Below are 24,369 nucleotides of genomic sequence, written 5' to 3' on the forward strand. Positions count from 1 at the left end.
CAACAGAAATGAAGAAAAATGAGAGAAGAAACACATGAAAATATATACCCACAACTGTTCATCAGTTAGAAGATTTAACACTGTGAAGATGCATATTTTCCCTAAATTAGCCCTTACCTTTAATTTTATGTCAATAGAAATACATTATGAAGCTTTTTGGAAACAGACTCACAGAGCCTAAAGTTCAAATGGAAAAATAAACAATTGAAACGAGCCAAGAAAATTCTGAAAAAAGAAAGTAAAAAGAAGGCTTAACCCTAGTCAGTACTAGAGCATATTATAAAGCTGCATTTACGAATGGGTTTGGTAGTGGTACGTGAAAGAAAGAAAGACTAATGAAGCAGGCAGAAATCTAGAAATAAACCCAAATGCATGTACGAAACCAGCACATGGTAGAGCTATATTCAAATCAGAGAGGAAAAATAAAATTATGTAGTCCAGTAATTGGAGCAATTGGCTAGTCGTTTGTAAAAACATAACTTAAGAATGGAGCCCATCAATTCTTTAGACTAAAAGAATTTTAAACTGGGTTTGTTATTAACATTCATTACTTTACTATCAAATAATCATCTGTAAACAGGTAGCATTCACTAGAGGAACAGGTGTAACATACCATACCATACAGTACCATACCATAACATAACTTAGCAAGGAAAGGATTTACCAGGCAGGCTTACAACGGTCGCCTGCAGAATTCAGGGTGGAAGAGTGCAGAAGGGCCGTCTGAATGCTGGAAGAGTGGAAGATTTAGTCTGAAGTCGAAGGCCTGGAGCTCCCTGCAGAGTCCCACGTGAGTCCCTGCCAGGAAACTGGAGACTGCACTGGAAGCCTGGAGACCATGTCCAAGGGCCACGGTGCAGACTGGAGCTCCTTCCTCCGAAAGAGCAAAGGCGAGATTTCCTTCTTTCCCCATGATGTTCCATCCAGGCTACAGCTGGTGGTTGGTGCCACCCACACCCAGGTGGTCTCCCCTCTTCAGCAAGTGGATCAGCCAGACACACCCAGAACTGCGCTGAACTCATCCTACAGGCGTTTTTAGTCAAGCTGATGCCACAGTTAGCTGTCACATCACTCAGAAAGAGAAAAGGCTTACTTTGGCTGGCGACTTTGGAGGTTTCTGTCTCTAGTGGGTGGGCCCTGTTGTTTGGAGTGTATGGTGAGCAGTCTGTAACAGCCTGGAGTACCTGACAGAGCAAAGCTGCTCCTTTTAGGACCAGGAGGTGAAAAGGGGAGAAAAAAGGACTGGGTTAGCCTCCAGGGAAGACCGCTTGCTAGGCTGCACCTCTTGAAGTCACCATTACTTCCCAAATAGCACCATCCTGGGTGGGACTTGGGAGATTGCTAAATATCCAAACTCTAGCACTGGGAAGCAGTTTAAGTGCCAATAAATGAAACAGAAATTGAATATAGAAGTGTATACACATATATAATCTTTTTTTTTTTTCTTTTCTGAGACACAGTCTTGCTCTGTAGTTCAAACTGGCCTCAAACTCACAGCAATTCTACAGCCTTAGTCTCTGGGATTACAGGCATGCACCACCACACCTGGCTACATATACAATTTTAAATTGAAGAAAATCTTCTAGAACACAACACAATAGCTAGACAGCTATTGTCTAAAAGGAAAGGAAAAATGGCTACATAAATGTGAAGTAGATACATAGCTTAAAACTGCCACAGACTAAAAGGTAGGGCACAAAAAGAAAAATAAATAAAGGTTTTACAATCCAGATTATGGACACAGGACAAATTGCTTGAATGTACAACATGCTTTTACACAATAATTAAAATGAACACATGTGAATAGCTTTGGAACTGGCCAAAGAATATGAACATGCGTCTTATAAAGAAAGCAATACAAATTGTTTACCAACACATAAAGACACACAGAAGTCTATCAATTTCCTTAGTGATTAAAGAAATATAAATTTTTAAAAACTATAAAGTGAGATGTGCATGATGCCCATCAAATTTTAAAATGTTCACATTCTTTTGCCTCACTATTCCATTTCTATGAATCTCTGCCACGGATACACGAACAAAAATGTAAATAGAAGAATTTTTTAAATAATTACAAACTAAAAGAAAAGATCAAGGTGCAGAAAAAGAAGTTTTTTCCTAACCAACTGGAAATAAATTGCTGATGTAATTTAGAAATAGAACCAGTAAAGGCCACATTTCTCTGGAATAAATTAGTGCCACAAGCTAGGAATTTAATACAACCACTGAAATCAAGAAGTTAACACTGACATCATTGAGGCCCCACAATTACATTAATAATATCTTTTTATAAAGAGATCCAGTTCAGAATCAAGCTTGTTTTAGGTTGTCATGTCTCTTTGGCCTTCGACCAAGATTAGTACCTTAGTTTTTTGTTGATGTTCACAATCTTGACACTTTTAAAAAGTTACAAGCCCATAATTTTCCTTGTTTCCTTCCCTCTTTTTCTATATTTTATTGTATTTTTAGAAAAAGTCTCACTATATAGTACAGGTTGGCCCTACACTTGAGAGTCATCTTACTGCCTCAGCCTTCTGAGTTCTGGGATTACAGGTCTGTCAGCCACTAGGACCAGCCCAGGGTCATTATTTTGAAGAATATCCTACAATTTTGTTTGTGTGTGACTTCCTCACGTTTAGGTTCAAGGTTACCTCTTGGACAGGAACAGCATAGGGGTGATACCGTGTTTTTCTTATTGCATCCTACCAAGTGGTGTTAGGTTTTGACTTGTCCATTTCTAATGATGTTAACACTCTTCACTAAATAAAATGGTGCCTGCTTCTTCCCCTTTTAGTCTGTAATCATCTTGTAGGAGGTGTTTGGAAGTTCTGTAAATACCCCATTTCTCATCAAACTCTTTTGCAACAGCTTTATTGACTCACATATTTAGAGTGAATAATTTGATAAGTTTTGACACATTGACACAGCTGTGAAACCGTCACACAATCAAGATAACAAACACATCCATCATCTCAAACACTTTTCCTCTGCCTTATTATAATCTTTCCCTTGATCTTTTTAGCACCTTTTCCATCCCCAGGCAATCACAGACTCTTGCTATGACTACAGAGTAAGTTTCGTTTTCTCAACTTTTATATAAATTGAATTATACCGCTTGCTACAAACACACACACACACACACACACACACACACACACACACACATACACACACACACACCAATCCTTTTTTGGCTTGGATTCTTTGTGTCAGCACAATTATTTTGAAATTCATCCATACTGTGTATGCCAACAGTTTATTGTTTTTGTTGCTAAACAGTATTCATTTATAAGGACCTTGCATTTGGTAGGACTTGATTCAAAATTTATATTTGATTGTTTCTTTTCGGTTTGCCCCATATGTTTATTTTGCCATGCTGGGAATCAAACCTGAAACCTCTATCCCTGAGCTATATATACCTGTCGCATTGGATCAATTTCCACTTTCCTTTTTTGTTTCTGCATAGTTTTAGTTGGTGACTTTTGTATCTTATTTTATCCTTTTGAAGAGTATCAAGATCAATGGAGAAAGGACACTATTTCAACAAATTGAAAACCTAGGTATCCACAGCAAACAAATGAAGTCTGCCACCGTGTAACACCATTTTGGTCCTGTTTGACTTATGATCTACAACTTTTTATTGTGTTTTTTAATGGTTGGTGCAGGGTTTACATATACATTCTTAGTTTATCATAGTCTACCTTTAGACAATACATACATCTTGGTGAGTAGATTATATAGTAATACTTCTTTTTTTCACTTCCGGTTTTTGTACTACTGTCTTAGATTTTATTTCTGTGTGTTTTATAAGCTCCTCGGTACATTTTTGTCTTAAAAGTCATTATCTTTTAGTATCTGTGCTACCAAAGTGAGTACATAAAGTCATTATCTTTTAATAACATTTAAATAATAAGAAAAATAGGTCCTTTGTACTTACCTATGTGGGTACCATTTGTAGTGACCTCTGTTCTTTTGTGTATATCTAGATTTCCTTTTCAAATCATTTTTCTCTGTCTGAAAGACTTTGTTTTATTATTTTCTGTAAGGTAGGGCTGCTGGCAAAAATTCCTTCAGATTTTCTATGCTAGAAGTGTCCTTTTTTTCTTTTCCTTTTTGAGAAGGGTCTCACTATACAGTTCAGGCTTGAGCTCAACTTTGTAGCCAGGCTGGTCTCAAACTTGCAACAATTCTCCTGCCTCGGTCTCCTGAGTGCAGGGGTTACAGGCATGTACCACCATGCCAGGCTCTTACCGCTTTCTAAAGCAATTCTGGAAGTCATCTTTTGTGTGTCTTTATAGCGGGTTATGATTTGTGTGTAGATGCCCCCCTAAAGCTATTGTGGTCATAGGTGGAGCCTTTTCAGAGATAGCTGATCTAGAGTTTTTGATGCTGGGATTAAGGATGTGTGATTACTAAATCAGTACACCGATTGGTTTGTCACTGCCCTAATCCTAATAGCCTGGATACAATATAAGAGACAAAAGGGTTTGTCTTCTCTCTTTTTCGCTGTGCTATCTTCTGCCTGCCATGAACTCTTTGTCCCCCCCAATGCCTGTCTGCCATACCACCCTGTCTTGGAGCCAGCCAATGATGGACTGAAACCTCCATAAACAGTGAGCTAAATGAACCTTTCCCACTTTATCATTGGATCTTGGGTATTTTTGTCCCAGCAATAAGAAAATAAATTAAGATACAAGCTCTGATTAAAAATACAGTGAATGCTGCTGCTGACTGCCATCTAATGGAAAAGCAGGCACACAAAAATATTAGGTGTGATTCATTCAATTTACTCACCAAATTGACACAGATAAAATGACACAGCAAGATTTCTGGATCTTCTTCAAAGTTAAATGACCATGAAAGGTAAATGTGCTGCACTGATTTAGGACGTTGAAGCAGCCACAACAGCACAGCTAACAACACTCATGAAAGAGGACTTCCAGAAATGCTGCAGAAAGTGGCAAGAAGGATGGGGAAAGTGTGTTTAAAGTACAAAGAGAGTGTTTTGGAGAGAAGTAATGGCAGAGTGTCTTTCACTGTAATAGATGTTTGAAATTTAAATATTTGGTGTATCTTTTGCTCACATTTTGGGTTTTTTCTATCTTTCTTGTTTGCTTGTTCATTTTTTTTTTCTTTCTCTGCACAGACCTATAGTTTTTCTTATCATCAGACATTTGATTTAGGTCTTTTTTAAAGTCATACAGGTCTTTTCCTAACTATTACAGTAGAAGGAACACAGGTGTTGCTATTTTAATATTATTTTCTTCTAATTTTAGTGGCTGGACCAACTTTAACTGGCTAATTTTTTTCTTCAGTCTAGCCATATTTTCCTACTTTTTAAAATATTGAACTTATTTATTTATTATAGTGCTGAGCGTCCAATCCAGGGGCTCATACATGCTAGTTAAGTCCTCTCCCATTAAGTAACATCCCCAACATCCTATCTGGTAACCTTTTGTTGGAAGCCAGATATTCTTAATTTTACCTTTTTTGGTACTGAATATATTTTATTCATATAAGCATTCTTGAGATTTGTTCTGCGATATTCTTAAGTTACTTGAAAACAGTTTGATTCCTTTATGGATACCTTTCAAATTTTGTTAGAGTGTTCACAAGTTAGCTTTCTGTGACCAAATATCTGAGATAATCAATTTTAAAGGAGGAAAAGTGTGTTTGGCTCATGGTTTCAGAGGTTTCGGTCCATGGTCACATGGCCTGTTACCTTTAGGTCTATGGTGAGACAGAACATCGTGGGGAAGAGCATGTGACAGAAAAGGCTGCTCACCTTATAGGTCCTGGGAAGCAAAAAGAGAGAGAAAAAGAACCTAGGATTTCAATATTACTTATGAGGGATGCTCCCAAGGACATAATTTCTTCCTACCAGGACACACCTCTCAAAATTTTGACCATCTTCCAGGCATAACATCCACTGGGGACTAAACCTTCACACAGGACTTTTCACGCAGGTAACATTTAAGATCAAAACCATAATAGGTACTACCAGAGCAGTGTTGTTTTAGAGCAGCTCTGTCTCATTAATGATGTAAAACTCTCCTGAGTAATTCACTTGATGATTGTGAATTATAAGAATATTCTACTCTGGCTGATGAGGACATAAACTATCCCAAGCTCTATGAATCTCATATACATGCCTTCTTATCCTCTTGGGGGGGTTCTTTCCCTGTCTTGAATAGCTTCCTGATATACATGTACTGCTTATTTCTTAGCTTAAAAGACTCATGTATGGCAGTTGAAGATTTCAGAATCTCTCTATCTGTATAGTTCTCCCCACTCTGCTATTCTAACTCATGAATTGCGGCCACTTTGGCCGCTACACTTCCCCAACTCAGGAATGCCACTCTTCCTGGGTGCCACTTTCTGTACCACCGCACCACTCCGCAAACTGCCCGTGAGCAATAATCTCAGTAGACACAGCGTTCACCTCATTTTTTCCCCATCTCTCAGGTATCACTGTACTTCACTGCATGGCATTTAATGCTTTCAAAACTGTTGCTTCATAAATTTTGCCTATATTTCTAGTTGCTTCAGGAAGCTCTAGTTACTCTATCTTGGTTAGAAACAGAAGTCCTCATTCTTCATTACACTATAAACCAATGAATGAGTGACTTTAATGAGTAAATGCATTGATTTTGTGCCTTTATTTATTTTATTTGGTGACATATGGCTTCCTTTTGTATTGAGTGTTGTAATCCCTTAGTTCCATTATATATTTTAATGCTCAAATTATCCTCTACTTGGTCAGTATGTACAGAATCATTAACTAGCCAGATGCAGTGACACATGCAGATACACCAGCTGCTCCAAAGCTGAGCCAAGAGGATTGCACATTTGAGGCCAGCCCAGGCAAGATCTTGTCTCAAAATAAAAGTTAAAAAGGGAATGGAGAATGGAGCTCAGAGTTCTGCGAGTACTGTAAAAAAATTAAATATAAAAGTGGTTAATGCAAGATTGCTCTACCAAAATTTGTAGACTGAGAATGAAAGGAGAAAAAGCAGAGCACCTATCTCAAAAATAGCAGAGACACGCTAATTGATTATTTTAGCAGTGACCATCTAAAGACCTAATAAAAGGTAGAATTACCCATTTTATCCTTGTTGCATGAATTTCCAGGTGAGACCTAAAGAAACATGTACTTTCATAATGACAGGGACTTTCTTTTTTCTTTTTTTTTTTCCTTTTTTCTTCTGTTCAGCCATTTCATATAGGAAGAGGGCACTGAAAAGCCCTCCCACTAAAATCTATCACAGGAGAAAATGTGGTAGTCAAATGGGAAAGAGACAGGTACTTTCAAAATGATCAAAAGTCCAAAGAGTGACTCAGATTAGCTCAGCTTGGCAAATAACTGGGTTTATTTGGGCTTGCTTTACAGCTTGTGGGCTGCAGCACTGTTGATGTCACTAATCTCCCTGTGCTAGGCTGCTGGTTCTATAGAACCATTGAAGAATATTCAGCAGCAGCAAAATCTGCTCAGATCTGCTTGCTAGGAAGAATACTTTGGTGGTGATGTGGACAATGGCATAGAGTGAGATAAGCAGACCATCTCACCTAACTATTACTAAGGGCCTAAGATATAGTAGGCATTGTGTTAAATGTACAGATATAACGCTGAACAATGAAGACATGGTTCTTGCTCTCGTGACGCTTACAAAGAATCGGGAGAATCAAAGATTAAAAAAGGAATTTTTATTGCAAATGTCATTAATGCTATGAAAAAGTACAGGATACTTTTAGAATATGTGATCAGGAAGATCAAAGCATGTGGTGGTCAGTTCAGAAAAATCTTTCCTGAGGGTTACGTGTGAGTAGAGAGCTGCAAACTGGATCAAGGAGCAGGGGTACCTTTTAGAAAATGAAAGAAGAGCCTTGGGTTGTCTAAGCTTGGTGAACAAAGAAGAGTGATTACAGGTAACACTGGGGAAATGTTGGAAACCATGGTAAAGATACTCACTTTTAAATGAAGAACCTGAGAACTTTTGCATTATTTTTAACAGGAGATTTAGATGGTCAAGTTTTCACATAAAGAGAAATAACTAAGGGTGCTGTATGGGGATGAGTTTCTACAGGCCAAGCAAAGCAAATATGAGGAGTGGTTGAAAACTATGACGAAGTTCAAATTTTTAAAAATTATTGTAGTGAAAGACACATTGCCATTCATTACCTCCTCAAGATTTCTCCCCTTTCATTTCACTTGTTGGTCACTTTTGGTACTTTCTGAAGCAGCTCTGGACGTTCTCTGTTGTGAGTGGTTTTAGTTGTGCTGTCATGGTTGGCTCAATATCCCAGACTGATTTGAAAGTTTCACCTTCCATGGTCACTTTGACTTTGGGAAGGAGCCAGAAGTCAAATGATGCCAGATTTGGTGAACTGAGTGGATGAGGACACACTACAATGACTTTATGAATCTACTTTCCTGTTGAATGACTGGGTCGCAGCATTCACTGTAGTTTTGACCACATATTATAAAGACATTCACAAAAGAAGACTTCCAGAACTGCTTCAGAAAGAGACAAGAATGATGGAATAAGTGTATTTGAAGTGAGGGGAGTACTTTGAGGGAAAATGCAATGTGTCATTTACTGTAATAGTTTTTAAAAATTAAATATTCATCTTGTATTTTGATCTACCTCATACATGCAACACTGGAGAGGGGGTGGAGCAACTGGAAACGTCCATGTGGTTAGGAAGGCAACTGAGTGCAATATGTTATTGTTTTATATCCAAACATACGCTTACCCTGTGACCCAACAATTCTATCTCAGGCTGTTAGCTTTCCATTGCTATAACAAATACCTGAAGCAATCAACTTATAAAGAGAAAAGCTTTGTTTTGACTCATAGCTTTGGAGATTTTAGCTCAGGATTGCTGAACTCATTGTTTTCTCGCCTGTGGTGAGACAGTTCATTATACAGGAGTAGGAAGCAAAACAAAATTACTCATCTCAATGTCGCAAAAGGAGAGGAAGTAAAAGAGCTGGAATCCTGTGATACAATTGATGGACAAACCCCAATGAACAGAAGACCTCCTATTAGGCCTGCTTCATAAAGGTTCTACCACTTTCCAGCAGTTCCACTCTAGGGTCCAAATCCTTACCATAATCACCTTTGGGGAACACATACAGTCCAAACTACAACACTAGGTATTTATCCAAGAGAGATTAAAGCATATGTCCACTGTCCTTAAAAAACAAAAATAAAAGACTAATGCATGAATGTTCATAGCAGCTTTCCTCAGAATAGCCCCAACTGGAAAGAAAGCATATAGATGTCAATCAATAGGACTGGTATATCCAACTGGTATATCCACTCAACAGGATACGTCTCAGCAATAAGAAGAAACAAATTGGGGACATTCAGCAGGATGAATGGCTCTCCAACCACCATTTTCAGTAAGAGAAACCAGGAAAAAAGGGTACACACTCTATGACTCCATTTATATGAGGTTCTAGAACAGACTATACTAATTTACAGTGATGCATACAAACCACAGCAGTGACTTCCTAGTGGCAAGTGTGTGGGAGAGAGGACAGAAACATGACTGAGAAGGATCTCAAGGGAATTCTCTGGAGTGACAGAAGTGTTATCTGTACTGATTATGGTGGTGTATATGTTAGTGTATTTATTTGCCCAAATGTATCACATTTTCATCTTAAATGTGCACATTTTGTTGTATGTAAGCTATCTATAACAAAAAAAGAGAAAAAAGATAATGTGGCATTTTCAGAGTGTACTAGAAGATGGAGGTGAAAAAACAGAGGAAAGAAGACTAAGAAAACAAGCCTCAGACAAAAATAAGGCAAGAGGGAATAGCCAAAACTCTTGGGCCTCTAACTGGGGCCCCGCAGTGCCTGGTAATGTTAATATCAGCCTGTTACTTGGCTGCATTACAACCCACTTATCCTGTTTTTCCACCTGCCTTGCTGATTTCTTCGTTGAACTATCAAACTTCATCAGGATCTACTCCTTAGCTCTTTTCTCACACCACAGCAATGGTTCTCAATAAAATAATATAGCCAACCTCCCACATCTGTGGGTTCCACATATTCAGTTTTGACCACCTGCAGATCAAAAATGTTCAGGAAAAATTGTATCTATACTGAATATGCATCAACTTTCTCCCTTATTATTATGCCCTAAATAACATAGTATAACAACTCTGTATAGTATTTACTTTGTATGAGGTAGCATAAGTAATCTAGAGATGATTTAAAGTATATGGGAGGGTGTAGGTAATTCTATGGTAATACTTGCTGTTTTATGGAACATATGGGGCTTTGGGGGGGATTTGGAGGGAAGATCTTGGGACCAATCTTTATAGAACCCTAAGGATCAACTATACTTCACCTCCAGTCTCCAGGGTTTGGAGCAGAGGTTGAAATGTTTCAGCTGATCCAGCTGCCATGGTGGTGAGCAGCTTTTCTTTGCTGTGCTTACTTTACTGAATCTTCTTAAGTATTTACACAGGGGGAGACATTTTATTTCATTATGCTTACTTTTATATCAAAGATATATCACTGTATTAGCTACTTTCCTGTCACTGGTACAAAATACTTGATATCCACAACTTTAAAAAGAAAAATTTGGGCTGGGGATATAGCTCAGTGACACAAGTGCCTGCCTGGCAAGCACAAGGTTGTAAGTTTCATCCCTGGTACAAAGAGAGAGAGAGAGAGAGAGAGAGAGAGAGAGAGAGACAGACAGACAGACAGACAGGAGAGAAATGTATTTGGGTCACAGTTTTCAGTGGGCTCAGTCCATGGTTGGATGGCTGCAAGGCAAAAATACGATGGCAGAAGCGCCTGGCAGAGGAAAGCTGCTCACCCAATGGCAGCCAGGAAGTGGGAGGAGAAGGAGGAGCTGGGGACAAGAAAATGCTCTACCTTTAGGTCACCCCTCAGTGACCCACCTTCACAGTCTAAGTCATAAATGATGAATCCTCTTGGGAGACATATTAGATCATAATAATCACTGTATTTGTATCTTGAAATTATATCTCAAGTCAATTATATTTTCCATGATTATCACTTTGTAATAGTAAGGGCATTACAAAGTATCTGTTATCAAAAGAGAATACAGGGTCTAATATGGCTGGAAAAATCTGCAATGTAGTGGTCATCGAGGTGCACTCTGAGGCCAATTTTTTTTTTTTAAATTTAATCATTTTATTTACATGACTGTGGACAAGTTACCTGCAAAGTGAGTATATATTCTTACTTCATAGGACTGTGTGAGGAAACAATCAATGATTAATTAATACTTGCAAATCACTTAGAACAGTAAATAAATTTTACTTAAATAAAATAAATGCACACTCTCCAGAAATCTTACCCAGTGCAAATTTTCTAAATGTAAACCTATTAGTCTGGGGGATGGCATAGCTCAATAGTAGAAGATGTGCCAAGCACCCACAAGCTTTTGGGCTCTATCCTCAGTACTGCAAAAGCTAAACCTGAAAGTAAAAAATAAAAATACTGAGTGAGATTTGCTTAAAAATAACATTTCATGATAGTATTTGATAAACCCTTACAAGGAAAGAATTCTTTTTTTTTTTTTTTTTTTTCCCAAATGTATAATTTCTGAAGTACACTAACCTGGCTTAGCAAAAGAGATTGCAAGAGTTTCTGTTTTGGCAGCCTCAACAACTGAAAACAGAAAAACCAAGGAAGGAAGGGAAGTGGCTGGATACATAGTATCCAGCACATAGCAGCACAGCGCCTGCCTGGCAATCACACAAGGCCATGAGTTTGATCCTCAGTATCAAAAAAAAGAAAGAAAGAAAAGAAAGTCTTACTTACCTTTGGACAGCCTCAGTTTTCTTACATAGGACCTTGTTTCTGATTTTGTTCCCAATTACTGTGCTAGTAGAATAAAAATGGTGGGTCTAGGGGATATGAAGGTAGAAGCATTCTGAGACCTGTTGTTGCCCAGAATCATGGCTTGCAAATTAACCCTCCCAGCCTGAGATCCTTTTCTATCATTCCTTCCATTCCTCAGTTCTGAGATAGAGCCTTCCCCTGTCAAAGAAAACTTTGATCACATAATCTATGTTACCTTCCTCTGTTTTCTTGGCCGGGCACTTGCTACAGTGTATCACATAAACTATTAGTTTGCTTAAAAAACAAAATACAAACCCACACTCCATACTAGACTTATTCCATTAGAGTGATTCCTCATTAGTGACAGAGAACCAGAGTGTAGTACAATACACTGAAAATATCACGCCTTCAGTAAATACTTGTTTGGTAGGTGAAACCTCATTTTGGTATTCTGGGCTGTGCAGGTGAAATGTGGGCTGTGGGCTATGGTTATGAATTTGAGAGTCATCTGCATTTAGATAGTAGTTAAATACAAGAGAATGGATAATAGTATCCATCACCAAGTGAGATGGGGGGCTGAAATAGAGTCTTGGGGATAGCCAACATTTATTTGATTTTAAGCAGGAGATCTGGGCAATGAATACACCCACACACTAAGAATGGCTACAGAGCAAACAGGAATCCAGAAGAATACTGTGTCAGGATGGTCAGTGAAGGAGTCTCTCTTTAAAAAAAGGAGTGATCAGTTGTGGGAAATGCAGCTAACCAGGCAAATCAACAAATATTTCCACTGAGTTTGGTGGCTTCAAGGACACTTGTGATCTTCAAGGTCATTTCTGATAAAAGTAATCCAGAGTTTCTTGAGTATGTCAGGTTAAATTGGCTGGGAGCAGCAGGGAAGCAAGTGAAAGTAGGTTGTGTGGAACACTTTTCCAAGAAGCTTTGCCAAGGAGACTAGAAAAAATGTAGCTGGATAAGAATGAGGCATCAAGGGAATTTTCTGTTGTTTGTTTTTAGAAGGAAATGGCTGGAATGTGTAAGGTGACGGGTAAATATTTAGGAGAAAGTGAGACGGATCATTTAGTAAAGACAAAAGATAAGCAGCGATCCCCTAGTGGTCCCCAGTACAGAATTGGTCATTGTTGGTCTTACATGATTATTCTTCTTTGACCTAGTCCCGTATACCGAAATTAAGTAAGACATATTTAAAATCCAGGAGTGGTGGCACATGCCTGTAATCTCAGCACTCTAGGGGGCTGAGGCAAGAGGATCTGAAGTTTGAGCCCAGTCTGGGCAATTTAGCAAAACCCTGTCTCAAGACAAAAAACAGAAAAAGGGCTGGGGTGTGGCTCAGTGTAAAGTCAATTGTCAGTACCCTGAGAGAGGTACAGGACAGAGAGAAACACAGAGACAGAGACAGAGACAGATTAAAACTAAATAGTACAACTTTGTATAGCAAACTGTACATTGTAGGCCACAAGGACCATACAGCAAAAGTCAAACCACTCTGGTCAGACCCTCACAATATCATATTTTAGGTTCTGGGGCTAGAAATTAGATCCAACCCTTCTCAATCTTGGTGGTGTTGGCATTTTGATTTGCTCTCATGGTGTGGAGGTCAACTCTCCTGTACATTGTAGGACTTAGTAAAATCTCTACCTACTTTCTTCTAGATACCAGTGTATCCAGTGTAACATCCAAAAACTAGACACGGGAGATGATAGCAAAGATGCCTCAGCAGAGAAGTGCTGAGTTAGTCAAGCTCAAGTAAATTTAATAAGAAAACCAGCTGATTTTAACAGCTGTGTGATTGTTAATAAACATTGCTATTTCCATTGCCTTATGCTATTGTGGGAAATTATTCAGAAACCTGGTGCGAAAGCATATTTTGTCATCCATATATGCTCATTTTTAACTCCCAAAGAAATACTGTAATATAATTTATAGGCAAAAAATATCACAAAAGAAAAACAAATGTGTATGGTGACTGACCTCCTTGGGGGTGAGGGGAGGAACAGCAATGTTGTTATCATTTTATTTGGTGCTTTCTGCACTTTACATTTTGTAACCCTGATTTTTTTTCCAAAAAGTGTTTACATGAAGAAAAACAACATACCAAAAAACGAAAATGTGTAATATCATTTTAACACTTTGATTCATTTTATTATTTCTCTGCACTTCCGTCATTATTTACCACACATCTTTCTCAGAGCAGATAGGGACTGTAGAGCCCAGAGAGGATTTGTTTATGTTGCATAAGAGAGATGAGAGCATGTTTTAAAGTCAGTGAAAGGGCTGTGTGTAGTGGCGCATGACTATAATCTCAGCACTAGGGAGGCTGAGGCAGGAGGATTGCTGCAAATTAGAGGCCAGCGGGTGCCACATAGTGAATCCAGGCCAGTCTGAACTTCATAGCAAGTCCTTTCTCAAAACAAAAACAACCCTCGAAGCCAATAAATAAATACATAAAGTCAATGGAAGGGCTTAAGAACAAAAAGAAAAATAAGATGACCCATAGAGAGATATTCTGAGAAGATAAAGGGAACAGATTTAAGCAAAAAGAAGGAATTACTTTAGATTACAAACTGAAAGACTGGGAGAGAACAGGATGACACATAAGTGCATCTACTTGTGTTATATTGCTGTATCCAGCAAGTATATTTCTTACTGTGTCTGCATTTGGGTATACCTATACTTTTTAAATTAAAAAAAAATTTTTTTTGAAGTGTAGGGGATTGAACCCAGGTCCTTAGCACTAAATCACATCTACACTTCTCATTTTTAAAGTTTGAGAGGGTTTCCTTAAATCCTTAAATTGCCCAGGCAGCGGCTGAATTTGCAATCCTTTTACCTAAGCCTCACAGGGTGCTGGTGCTGTGATTACAGGCATGCACCCCTGCCAGGCTCACGCATGTATCTTGAAGGGTCTGTAAATATATGTATCTGAGTGTGTCAACATATTTCTGTGTGAACCATTGTAGACCAGCTTTTTCATTATTCTCTTGCAATCATTTCCTCCAGGCAGGTATTCTTCCTCGACAGCATTTTCACGGTGTCCTAATACATACCAGTAGTTGTTTTTAAAGCTACCTCATAGTATTGTACATTTTGGCGGTTTACAGTCTTTCACCACCGTCCCTGCTGTGCCTTGGTATCTTGACGGTGAAATATTTGTAGAAACCCAGGATTATTTCCTAAACCGAATTTCGCCCAAGTGGAATTGCTGAGTCAAAAGGTCAGTGAAATTCGCCGGGTAAAAATTGCTGTTAAACCTCACAACTCGTCTCAGGCATCCATTCTTTACTTCAGGAGGAAATTAGAGCACAGGATGAATATCTGGACCAAGGTCAAAAATAATTAGAAGTGGCTGAATTCGAAAGCCGCGCGGGCTTATCCTGCTGCGGCATGGGTGGAATTTGCGGCTTGGGCGTTTTTTTCTTTTTTTTTTTTTTTTGGAGTGTTTTGGTGGAGGAGGGGCCGGCGGCGGGGAAGGAAACTTGTGTCGCAGTAAAGAAGGAGGAGGAGGTGGAGGAGGGGAGGGAACCGAGTCCCACAAGACCAGGCCACTGGGAGAAAGCCTGGGCTCGGGGCTCACCAGCCTCCCCCCTCCGCGCCACTGGCGGGGCGCCTGGGAGGCTGAGACCTCTGGGGGTTTCCGGCCCGGTGCCAAGCGCCTAGCAGGGGATTAGTCACCAAGGGCCTGCCCTGTCTGCGGATCTAGTTGCTAGGGCCTCCATCTTGGGGCCGGCCGCCGCGGCGCCCCCGGAAGGGGTTTCCAAGCGGGGCATTCACTTCCGGCCTGGGGCCTGCGGCGGCGGCGGTGGCGGCGGCGGCAGCGGGTCGGTGTAGAAAATGGCGCTGGTGCAGCGGCTCGAGCCTCTCCCCGCGGCGCTGCGGAGGGCTTGAGGCTCGTGAGCCTCATTCACCGCGCCCCACTTGCTCGTGCACTTTACACACATGAGGTGAGCGGTGCGAGAGCGGAGCTTCGCTCCGGGGCGGGAGGACCCTTGGGCGCTGCTGCAGGGCGGGCGGGCGGGCGGTGGTGGCAGCGGCGCCGGGCGTCCCCGACTCCTCGGGCCTCGGCAGGAGGGCGCGGGCTGCGCGGCGAAGGAGACAGGACAGGCGGCCGGGGCAGGGCAGGGGGCTGCGCGTCGCCCACGCCGCCAGCCCACAGTCCCGGCTGCAGCCCGGCAGCTTTGTGCGCCCGCGTCCCCGGTCCCTCCAGCCCCCTCCCCCCGCCGGCCCGACGCGAGCTCTGCCGCAGCACCTCCTTTTTCACGCGCATCTCGTGTATTTTGTTTTTGTTTTTGTTTTTGTTTTGTGTTTCAGAGAATTGGAAGCTAAAGCTACCAAAGACGTAGAAAGAAATCTTAGCAGGTAAGATGGGCGAGCTTTCCATCTCCCGCCCCTTTATAATCCAGCGTTTCCACTCCAGTTCGCCCTTTCTGGGGTTAGAAGTTCCCTGGTGTCATTTTCCTTTTCGCACGCAGGCAGCGAGACGTTCGGGAGAAGCGGCCTGAGGGAATATTGGATGGAGGGGTTTGCGGGGGAGATGGCGTAATTACGCGTGTGTTTCTGTCTTAAAAAAAAAAAAGCAGTTCTTGTAAACTTAGTTAAAGCATTCTCACCCTTTTAGAATTTAATTAGGGGACTTGTGCATTAATTACTATTGTAAATGGTTGCAGGCATTGTGTGACTCATGATTGAGGCGGCCCTTATGGCGGGCTGTCAAACTGTTTTGGCTTCCCCGTTATTACTTTGTGGCTCAAATTGTTGCTTTTATAAAAAGATACTATGTGTTCGCATTTTCTTCCCCAACGGATTGTAGGCATTCAGATTCTGTTGCATTGGAAACAGTTTTGCCCTTGAACTTTACCAAGCTTAAACGCCTGATCCCCCAACTATGGTACATTTCTGTGGCTGATGTATGTGTGCTCTTTTTATCAGTTGGTAAAATAATAAAAAATTATTCCAAATAAGTGGTTAAAAGAACTATTGGGCCGGAGTGCTTTTGCATCATAGCTTGAAGTATGAAAGCATCACCGCAAGGGCAAATTTTTTGTTGTTGTTTTTAAACGCTGTCTTTGTGGAAATGCTTAGCTTTATTGAGCTATAATTGCTTAAGCACCAGGGAGTTGTACTGTATTTAACTCTTTTTTCATGTTCACTTTCTGTCTTTTTTTTTTTAACTCACTTTTTTCTTTTGCATCACATTGGGACACTTAGAAACTTCTAGATGTGGACAGCTTTCACTTGGACAGTAAAATAAAATTTCTCCTATTGGGCTTTAATGTAGCTTAGCTTTGATTATTGTAAATTTTAGGTTTATGTTGAAATTAGTAACACAATTCAGATTATATGAGACTTTTCATATAAAAATCTTTCCAAATTGCTGGCTCTTCGAATTTCATAATATTAATCTGTTTAGGAAATTTTAAGGACTATTTAGTTGACAAAGAATGGGCAACATTGGTTTACCCAGGAGGAGATTTTGTGTTAAATAATTATGAGATGATTTTGTAGGGACAGGAGGTGTTACAATTTAAAGGAAGTTAAGTCTAATATCTGATTAATTGGTATGTTTAAGTTTATTGTTAAAAAATGTTAAATATAAGATATGGAATCAAGGAATACAGTTTGAGTTCCTATAGTGTATAATTTCAGCAGCAGAAAGGAGTTTGGGTGGTCTAGTTGTCCTTTCATTTTGTTTTGTCAAGTACTTTTGTATGGGTGTATTTCCTGTGAGCCCCCAGCCCCACTCCAGGACTCAGTTAAATATTGTTTGTAATCATACAGGTATAATTTTCATATATTATTATGACTAAACAGAATGTGGGGGTCCATACTTGCCCTGTATCAGAAGTCGAACTCTAGCTTTGCTACTTAAAATATGCCCTTGACTCTTGGCAAGTCACTTAACCTCTCTGTGCCTAACCTATAAATTGAGAGGCTTAGGCCAATCAGTTGTTAAAGTCTATTAGGCCCCTTAGATTACATAAAAAGTATTCAAATGCTGTCAATGCCCAGAGTGTGTGTACAACCAACCTAGTAGGAAGTGTACAATAAGTACATGGACAACTGTAATAGAAAGTAGACGATGTAGAGGTCAGAAGGAGGTATCATTCCATTTGTGTATTTGAGGATCTTCAGTTGATCAGAAGATGTGAAAAGGAAAAACAAGTATCAAGGAAATTTTAAGGCAGGTAACCAGTGGGTGGAGAACATTCCTTAAAAGTGTTGAGTAGGGGGAGATGTGTTAAGGTGAGCAAATGCTTTCTCCCCCACCAAGAATGCAACCTGCTAGTGCTTTCCCAGAAGTCAAGGGATTGTATTCACTTAGTGAAAATTTATTGAGCATCTTTTGTATTTCAAACACAAGTCTAAGCATGAGGGAGGGGAAAGAATGTAAACTGCTATTTAAATTATGTCATTTTTATTTTTATTTTTTTCTCCAGAGGTGGGGATCAAACCTAGGGCCACACATGCCTGACATGCACTCTCCCACTGAACTACCTGTCGGCCCTTAAATTATCTCTTACCAAAGGTACAATTCTGACAGGCATGGTGGTACACATCTGTTATCCCAGTACTCAGAGACACTGAAGCAAGAGAATTCCAAGTTTGAGCCCAGCTGGAGCAGCTTAGCAAGATACTGTCTCAAAAAATAAAGAGGGCAGAACTTTAGCTCAGTGCAAATGCTCTGGCTTCATCCCTAAGTACCGTAGTGGGGAGAAAAGGCATAGTACTATACACTTTGAAAAAATCTGAAAATTTGTTTTGAGAAGTAGAACTTACAAATGCATGCAGTATGTTTAGACGAGAGCTTCTCAACCTAAACACTGTTGATACTTGGACCCAGCTACTTCATCATGGTGAGGACTGTCCTGAGAATTGTAGGATGATCATTGTCTATAAATAGTATTCCATGTTGGAGTTTGTAACAATCAAAGATATTTCCAGATACTGTAAAGGTCATTGGGGATGGGAGATGGGGCAGAATCAACTCTGGTTAAGAGCCACTGTTCTAGATCTTTGGAAAAGTTTGCAGCCTTTTTTTTTTTTTTGCTTTCTGAGACAGGGTCTTGATATGTGATTCAGGCTGGCCTTTGTAGCCCAGGCTGGCCTTGAACTTTCAATGATCTGCCTGCCTCAGCCTCCCAAGTGCTGGGATTATAGGACTGCACTACCACGCCTGGCTTCAGGATGTTTTTGAATTTGCAAAGTTCCTTCTGCCTCAGCCTCCCCAGTGCTGGAACTACAGGAGTTAATCACCATACCTGGTTTGAAACCTTACACGTTGAATTCATTTAATCATCTTTTTACACCCCGGAAACCAAATTATATCTCACTAGGACGCTCTGGCTTCTAAATGTCAAAGATGTGTTGCCATTTTTCTTTTCTCTGCTAAGAGATAATTCTTCCCAAGACAGTGTGCCAAATATCCAATGCCAGTTAAAATTGGCTTAAAGAATACATATAGTTTGCCATCCTAAGTAAGCTGTCTTTTTAACACTCAGTTCTGGGCATTAAAATTGTCACATAATGTCAGTATCATATGCATTCAAAAGAGCTATACTAGCTAAAAGTGACCCTCATTGGAATTAAACTTTAAAATATAAAACTAATCTTGAAAAGTGAAGAAAGGGCTTCTTCAATAGCAGAAATAAAGAACAAAAATACCGTCAGATTATGGTATGGTAGAGGGTAGTCGTTTCATTGGAGTATCATAAGGCATTTGTAACAAACTGGTTAAGGTCAGATGACACAAGGAAGGTCACTTTGAGAAGTTTGTGTTTAGAAGTCTTTAAGAATGGGGAGCCATTATCTGTCTGACTCTGAGTAGGTTACTAATGTGATGGGAGAATTTTCTAGGCAGGCATTGTGATCAGGTGTATTTCTAGGAAATAACCAGAAACCGAGGAAAAAGTGGTGAAGAATTAAACAGGAACCTGGGATTTGGCAACTGATTAGTTGTGAGAGTATTCAAAATACATATGGGTCTCTATCTTGAGTGAATGGGAGACTGATCCAGCTTTTGAACAGAGTAAAGTGAGAGCAGAATTTTGTTTCGAGAGAGAAGATGATAAATTATATTTTTCAGTTATTAACTATGTAGCCCAGGCTGCCCTCAACCTTGTGGCTGTCCTCCTGCCTTAGTTTCCCAAGTGCTGGAATTGCAGGTGTGTGCATTACTCTCAGCTTGGTGTAATTGATTTAAAAAGTATTTTTGGAGCCCAAAGTCATAGAAACACTGAGTATTTAGAGCAGAACCATGACCTTGGGATTAGCCTCTAATTCTAACTCCATCTTTCAGTGAGAAAGCTATGGTTGGAGACAGATCCAGTAATTTTAAGAATCTCTAATAGATTGACAGAACCAAGATTTACACACGCCTTCAGATTATTATTATTGTTGTTATTACTATATATATTTTTTGGTACTAGAGATTGAACTCACGACCTTGAGCTTTCCAGGCAGGCAATTATGCTGCTGAGCTAAATCCCTGGCCCAACCTTCAGAGCCTTAACTCTCCTCCTTACTGTGTAGTGAATAAAATAATTGGTTTTTGCCCTTTTCTTCTGAAAAAGTAACAACTTTAGTATAATTTTATGCCCATTCTACTGATGAATTTACTATAATGTATATACCCAAAGGCCAAAATATTTCACATTAGACTTGACTTCTTCCCCATTAAAAGGTTAAGTGCCACTGTATGTAAAAATACTGTTAAAAGTTGTTGTGTAGTGCATAGTGTAGCATCTGAATGGGAACATTTTGCCTGGGGGAAAATTGCTACATCAGAAAGAGACTAAGATAGCAGGCATAAAACAGGAGTAGTCTTTTGCTAACATGCCTTGACTCTTGTAATTCATTCACCTTTATTTAGGAGTTAAAAGCGTCTATCTTTTGTTTCTTTTTCAAACTTTTCTGTAGCTTTGTGATGATCTGATTAGCAGGCCAACAAACTCATGTTGGTGTGTTTCTTTCTAGTTTAATGGCAACGATGTTGCAAATCAGCATAGTTGATTTATAGAATAAGTGAATTAAAACAAACTATAAGCTTAAAAATGTGATATGGCTCTGTGTGGAAAATCTGGTCATACATGTCATAAAAAGAATGCTATTCTGCGAGCTCTTGAATTTTGGCATCTGAAATATGTCTGAAAGTATAAATTGGAAAGGCAGGGTCCTTTGCAGTGCTGACAGCCTCAAAAATATTGTCCATAATTGGAAAGATTAAAATGGTATATGGTTTTTTTGTTTTGTTTTGTTTCTTTAAATTTTATTTTTTGATTAGCATATGATAATTACACATATTATTATACAGTGTGATAGTTGAACACATGCATACATGATGAAATCAGAGTAAAATGGTATATGTTATATATATTCTGTTCAGTCTAACTTATGACAGATTTCCCTCAAAATCAAGGAAAATCCCCTTTTCATTTAAAAATTTTTAAAAATTATTCTGACCTTAAGCAGAGTAGAGAAAGGTAGTATATTGAATATGTGCATGTTTATTTGGGTTTACTGATTATTAATAGTTTGTCATAATTGTTTTATTCTGACACCTCACACCCAAGTAAGGCAAACTATGTCTCACAAGAATAAGGAATTCTAAATAACAGCTATCAAATGATTGTATGGGGAACATTAATTGATGATACTGTTTGGTGCATATCCAATTTTCCCCAGTTGTCCTTATAAGTTTTTCTTGGCCTCAGTTCCTTCATGTAGAATTGCATTTAGTTGACTGAAGTTTCCTTGTGTTAGGCACAGTTCTCTAACCTTTCATGCCCCTTCCGTAATGCCATTTTTTGTGACTAGCTGCTTTGGGAAACTTCAGTTTGGATGTCTCAGGTCTCTTTTGCATAGTTAGTTCAGGGTAACGCTTGTGGTGAGAATGTCTCATACATGGTGATGTGTTTGGCACTCAGGACCTTGTGTCAGGCTTTGTGCTTAAGCACTTTTAAAAGTAAACTGACTGAAAGCTTTTTGAGTGCTTTTTACCTTAACACTGATTCAGTGTTTCTTTCATTTTTAGGAAATGCCGAATAGTAAATTGAGATTTAATTTTAAATATTTGAAGGTATAATAAGTCATAATAATTGCTACTTTAACAAGAGTTACTCTGAAGATAGTTCTTTATGATAAGCATAAAAGTTGCTTGTTTTTAGCTTTGATCATTGAAGAATTGATAACCTTGGTAAAAAATAAAACTTGGGTTGAACTTAAAATATGCTTCCTTCAAAGAAGGCCATATTTGAGTTAGAGTGGCAGTGTGCCAACAAAACAAGGGCCCACAACAGGTGTGCAAAATAATCTGAAAAATTGAATTAAAAAAAAAGATATGATTCTTAACATTTTTCAGACTTCAAAGGATCATTACTGTTCAAAGATGAACAAACATTGAATTGTAGGGAGGTTGCAGAAATGCTAAACTGAGATTTAAAAGAGTAATATCTGACTAAAGCATAATTTCTCTCAATCTTTAAAAAAATGCCACGAACATAAATATAGTTTAAATTTCCTACTTAAAACATTTTATTTTGAAAATGATTTGCATGTTGTTGTGTGTTTGAGTTGGCTGTGAAGCAGAAATTCTAGCATCTCCACTCTTGTAACTAAGGACAAGCCTTCTGAATTTTCAGCAGTAGTATATTATGTGACGATGACTCAGCTGACCATTTTAAATGGAATGTTCAAAACAGATTGAAACCCAGTTAAGGAGCTTTATACTTTGAACCTTACAAGATATTTTCTGCGAACAGCAGTTGATTGGGTTTTGTATAGTAACAAACAAGACTAAGCCAGCTCACTTGTTTTGCAGGTCTTCCTAGTGGTTTCAGTCAGCAAGCATTTATTGAGCAGTTTGCTGCGGTGGTGCTGAATATTTTTATGATTATGACATCTGTGTTTTTTTAAACTTTGGTCTCTTCTTTCTCCTGTTCTTTTGAAGTGTCTCCTGAAACTTAGAAACAGTGTAGGAAATTACTGTATGGTACTTACATTGCACTGATTTTAAATGTACCTTTAAGTACATACGTTAACTGATCATATAATGAATATCAAAGAAATATGTTCTGTTTGTGAATTTCTAGGCAATGTGAGACATAGTTGAAAAATCTTAAAAGTGTGAAGGTAGAAAAGGACATACAATGTGATTCTGTGCTCTGCTACTGGTTAATCATCTTCAAGCCATAGTTGTGAGCTTGTTAGTCACTTTCTTAGAAACCTGTACTGGTTCCCCACTGGTTCTGGAATTAAACCTCCTCAAACTACTTGCTGTTTTCTTTCTTTCTTTTTTTTGGTACTGGGGATCGAACTCATGACCATTCAGAGACTTATGCTGCTGAGCTAAATCCCGGGCCTACTTGCTGTTTTCTTACCTTTTCTGTCTGGAGTGCCACATCTTACTATATTTATCCTTAGATGTCTCCTCTGAATATGCCATTTACTTACTTACTTACTTTTTTTTTTACTTTATTTTTAATACCAGGTTTACTGCGATAAAATGTGCAGTAAAATTTTTGTTTTAAAGTATCACAATATATGATTCCTTGGTTTTTGGTATATTTGCAGCTTTGTTTTTTTTGTTTTGTTTTTTGGTACTGGAGATGGAACTTAACACCTCGTGCTTGCCAGACAGTTTTGTGTTTCATACACCATCCTAAAACCGCATACAGAATAGCAGTCATTCTCCATTTGTCCTTCCAGCCCTTGCCACTAATCTACTTTCCGCCTCTTTTGGACATTTTGTATAAATGTCACCATACCATATGACCCTTTTGTATATTTTTTATGTCTGGGTTGTCGTAAGTAAGTATATTTTCAGGAGCTATCTGTCTTATAGCATATATCAGTGGGCAGAAAATACTCTGATATAGTATTTCTCTCTTCCCTTCCCCATTCTTTGTGTGTGATTCTGGGATCAAACATAGCACCCAACCAATGACAAACATGTACCCTACTCCTGAGTTACATCCATCTCAGCCCTGCTTACCACATTTTATTTACCCAGTTATCAGTTGATGGGCATTTGAGTTATTCACATTTTGGAATTATTATGAATAATACTGGCATTGATATTTGTATACAAGTGTTTGTGTTGGCATATGTTTTTAGTTTTATTGCATATATATCTAGGAATAGAATTGAGTCTTATGGTAGTTCTTTTTGACTTTTTGAGGAGCTTCCAGACTTTCCAAAGCAGTCGTGCTATTTTACACGCTCACCAACAATGCATGAGGGTTCCAATTTCTCCACATCGCTGCCAAAAGTTGTTACTGTCCTTGTGAGTCCAGCCACCCTAGTGGATGTAAATGGTATTTTATTGTGATTTGTGGTTCCCTAATGACTAAGGGTGAGTTGAACATCTTTTCATAATAATATTGGTCATTCATGTATCTAATTTGGAGAGATAGCTGCTCAGATCTTTTGCTCATGTTTAAATTTGGTTATATTTTTTATTGTTGAGTTGTAAATATAGCTTAGATACAAATCCCTTATTAGGTAAATGATTTACAGATATT

General features: G+C 39.0%; 1 protein-coding gene across 6 annotated transcripts in view; it reads left to right on the forward strand.

Moving 5' to 3' along the window:
- Tnrc6a (trinucleotide repeat containing adaptor 6A) overlaps nucleotides 1–24,369 on the forward strand; it is a 210,313-nt gene that overhangs the window by 101,379 nt on the left and 84,565 nt on the right. The window contains exons 1-2 of one of the 6 annotated variants that reach the window (XM_063226688.1): nucleotides 15,376–15,795; nucleotides 16,163–16,210. The exons of 3 other annotated variants lie outside the window; for them this stretch is intronic. In XM_063226688.1, the coding sequence (XP_063082758.1) occupies nucleotides 15,791–15,795; nucleotides 16,163–16,210 (53 nt within the window). In that variant the 5' untranslated portion in view covers nucleotides 15,376–15,790. Of the gene's footprint in view, nucleotides 1–15,375; nucleotides 15,796–16,162; nucleotides 16,211–24,369 lie in introns of those variants that run through there. 2 more of the 6 variants (XM_063226683.1, XM_063226690.1) reach the window with 2 other exon arrangements.

The sequence above is a fragment of the Cavia porcellus genome, unplaced genomic scaffold, assembly GCF_034190915.1.
Source record: "Cavia porcellus strain 051 isolate PalLab524CR breed Dunkin Hartley unplaced genomic scaffold, mCavPor4.1 scaffold_16, whole genome shotgun sequence".
Taxonomy (NCBI): domain Eukaryota; kingdom Metazoa; phylum Chordata; class Mammalia; order Rodentia; family Caviidae; genus Cavia; species Cavia porcellus.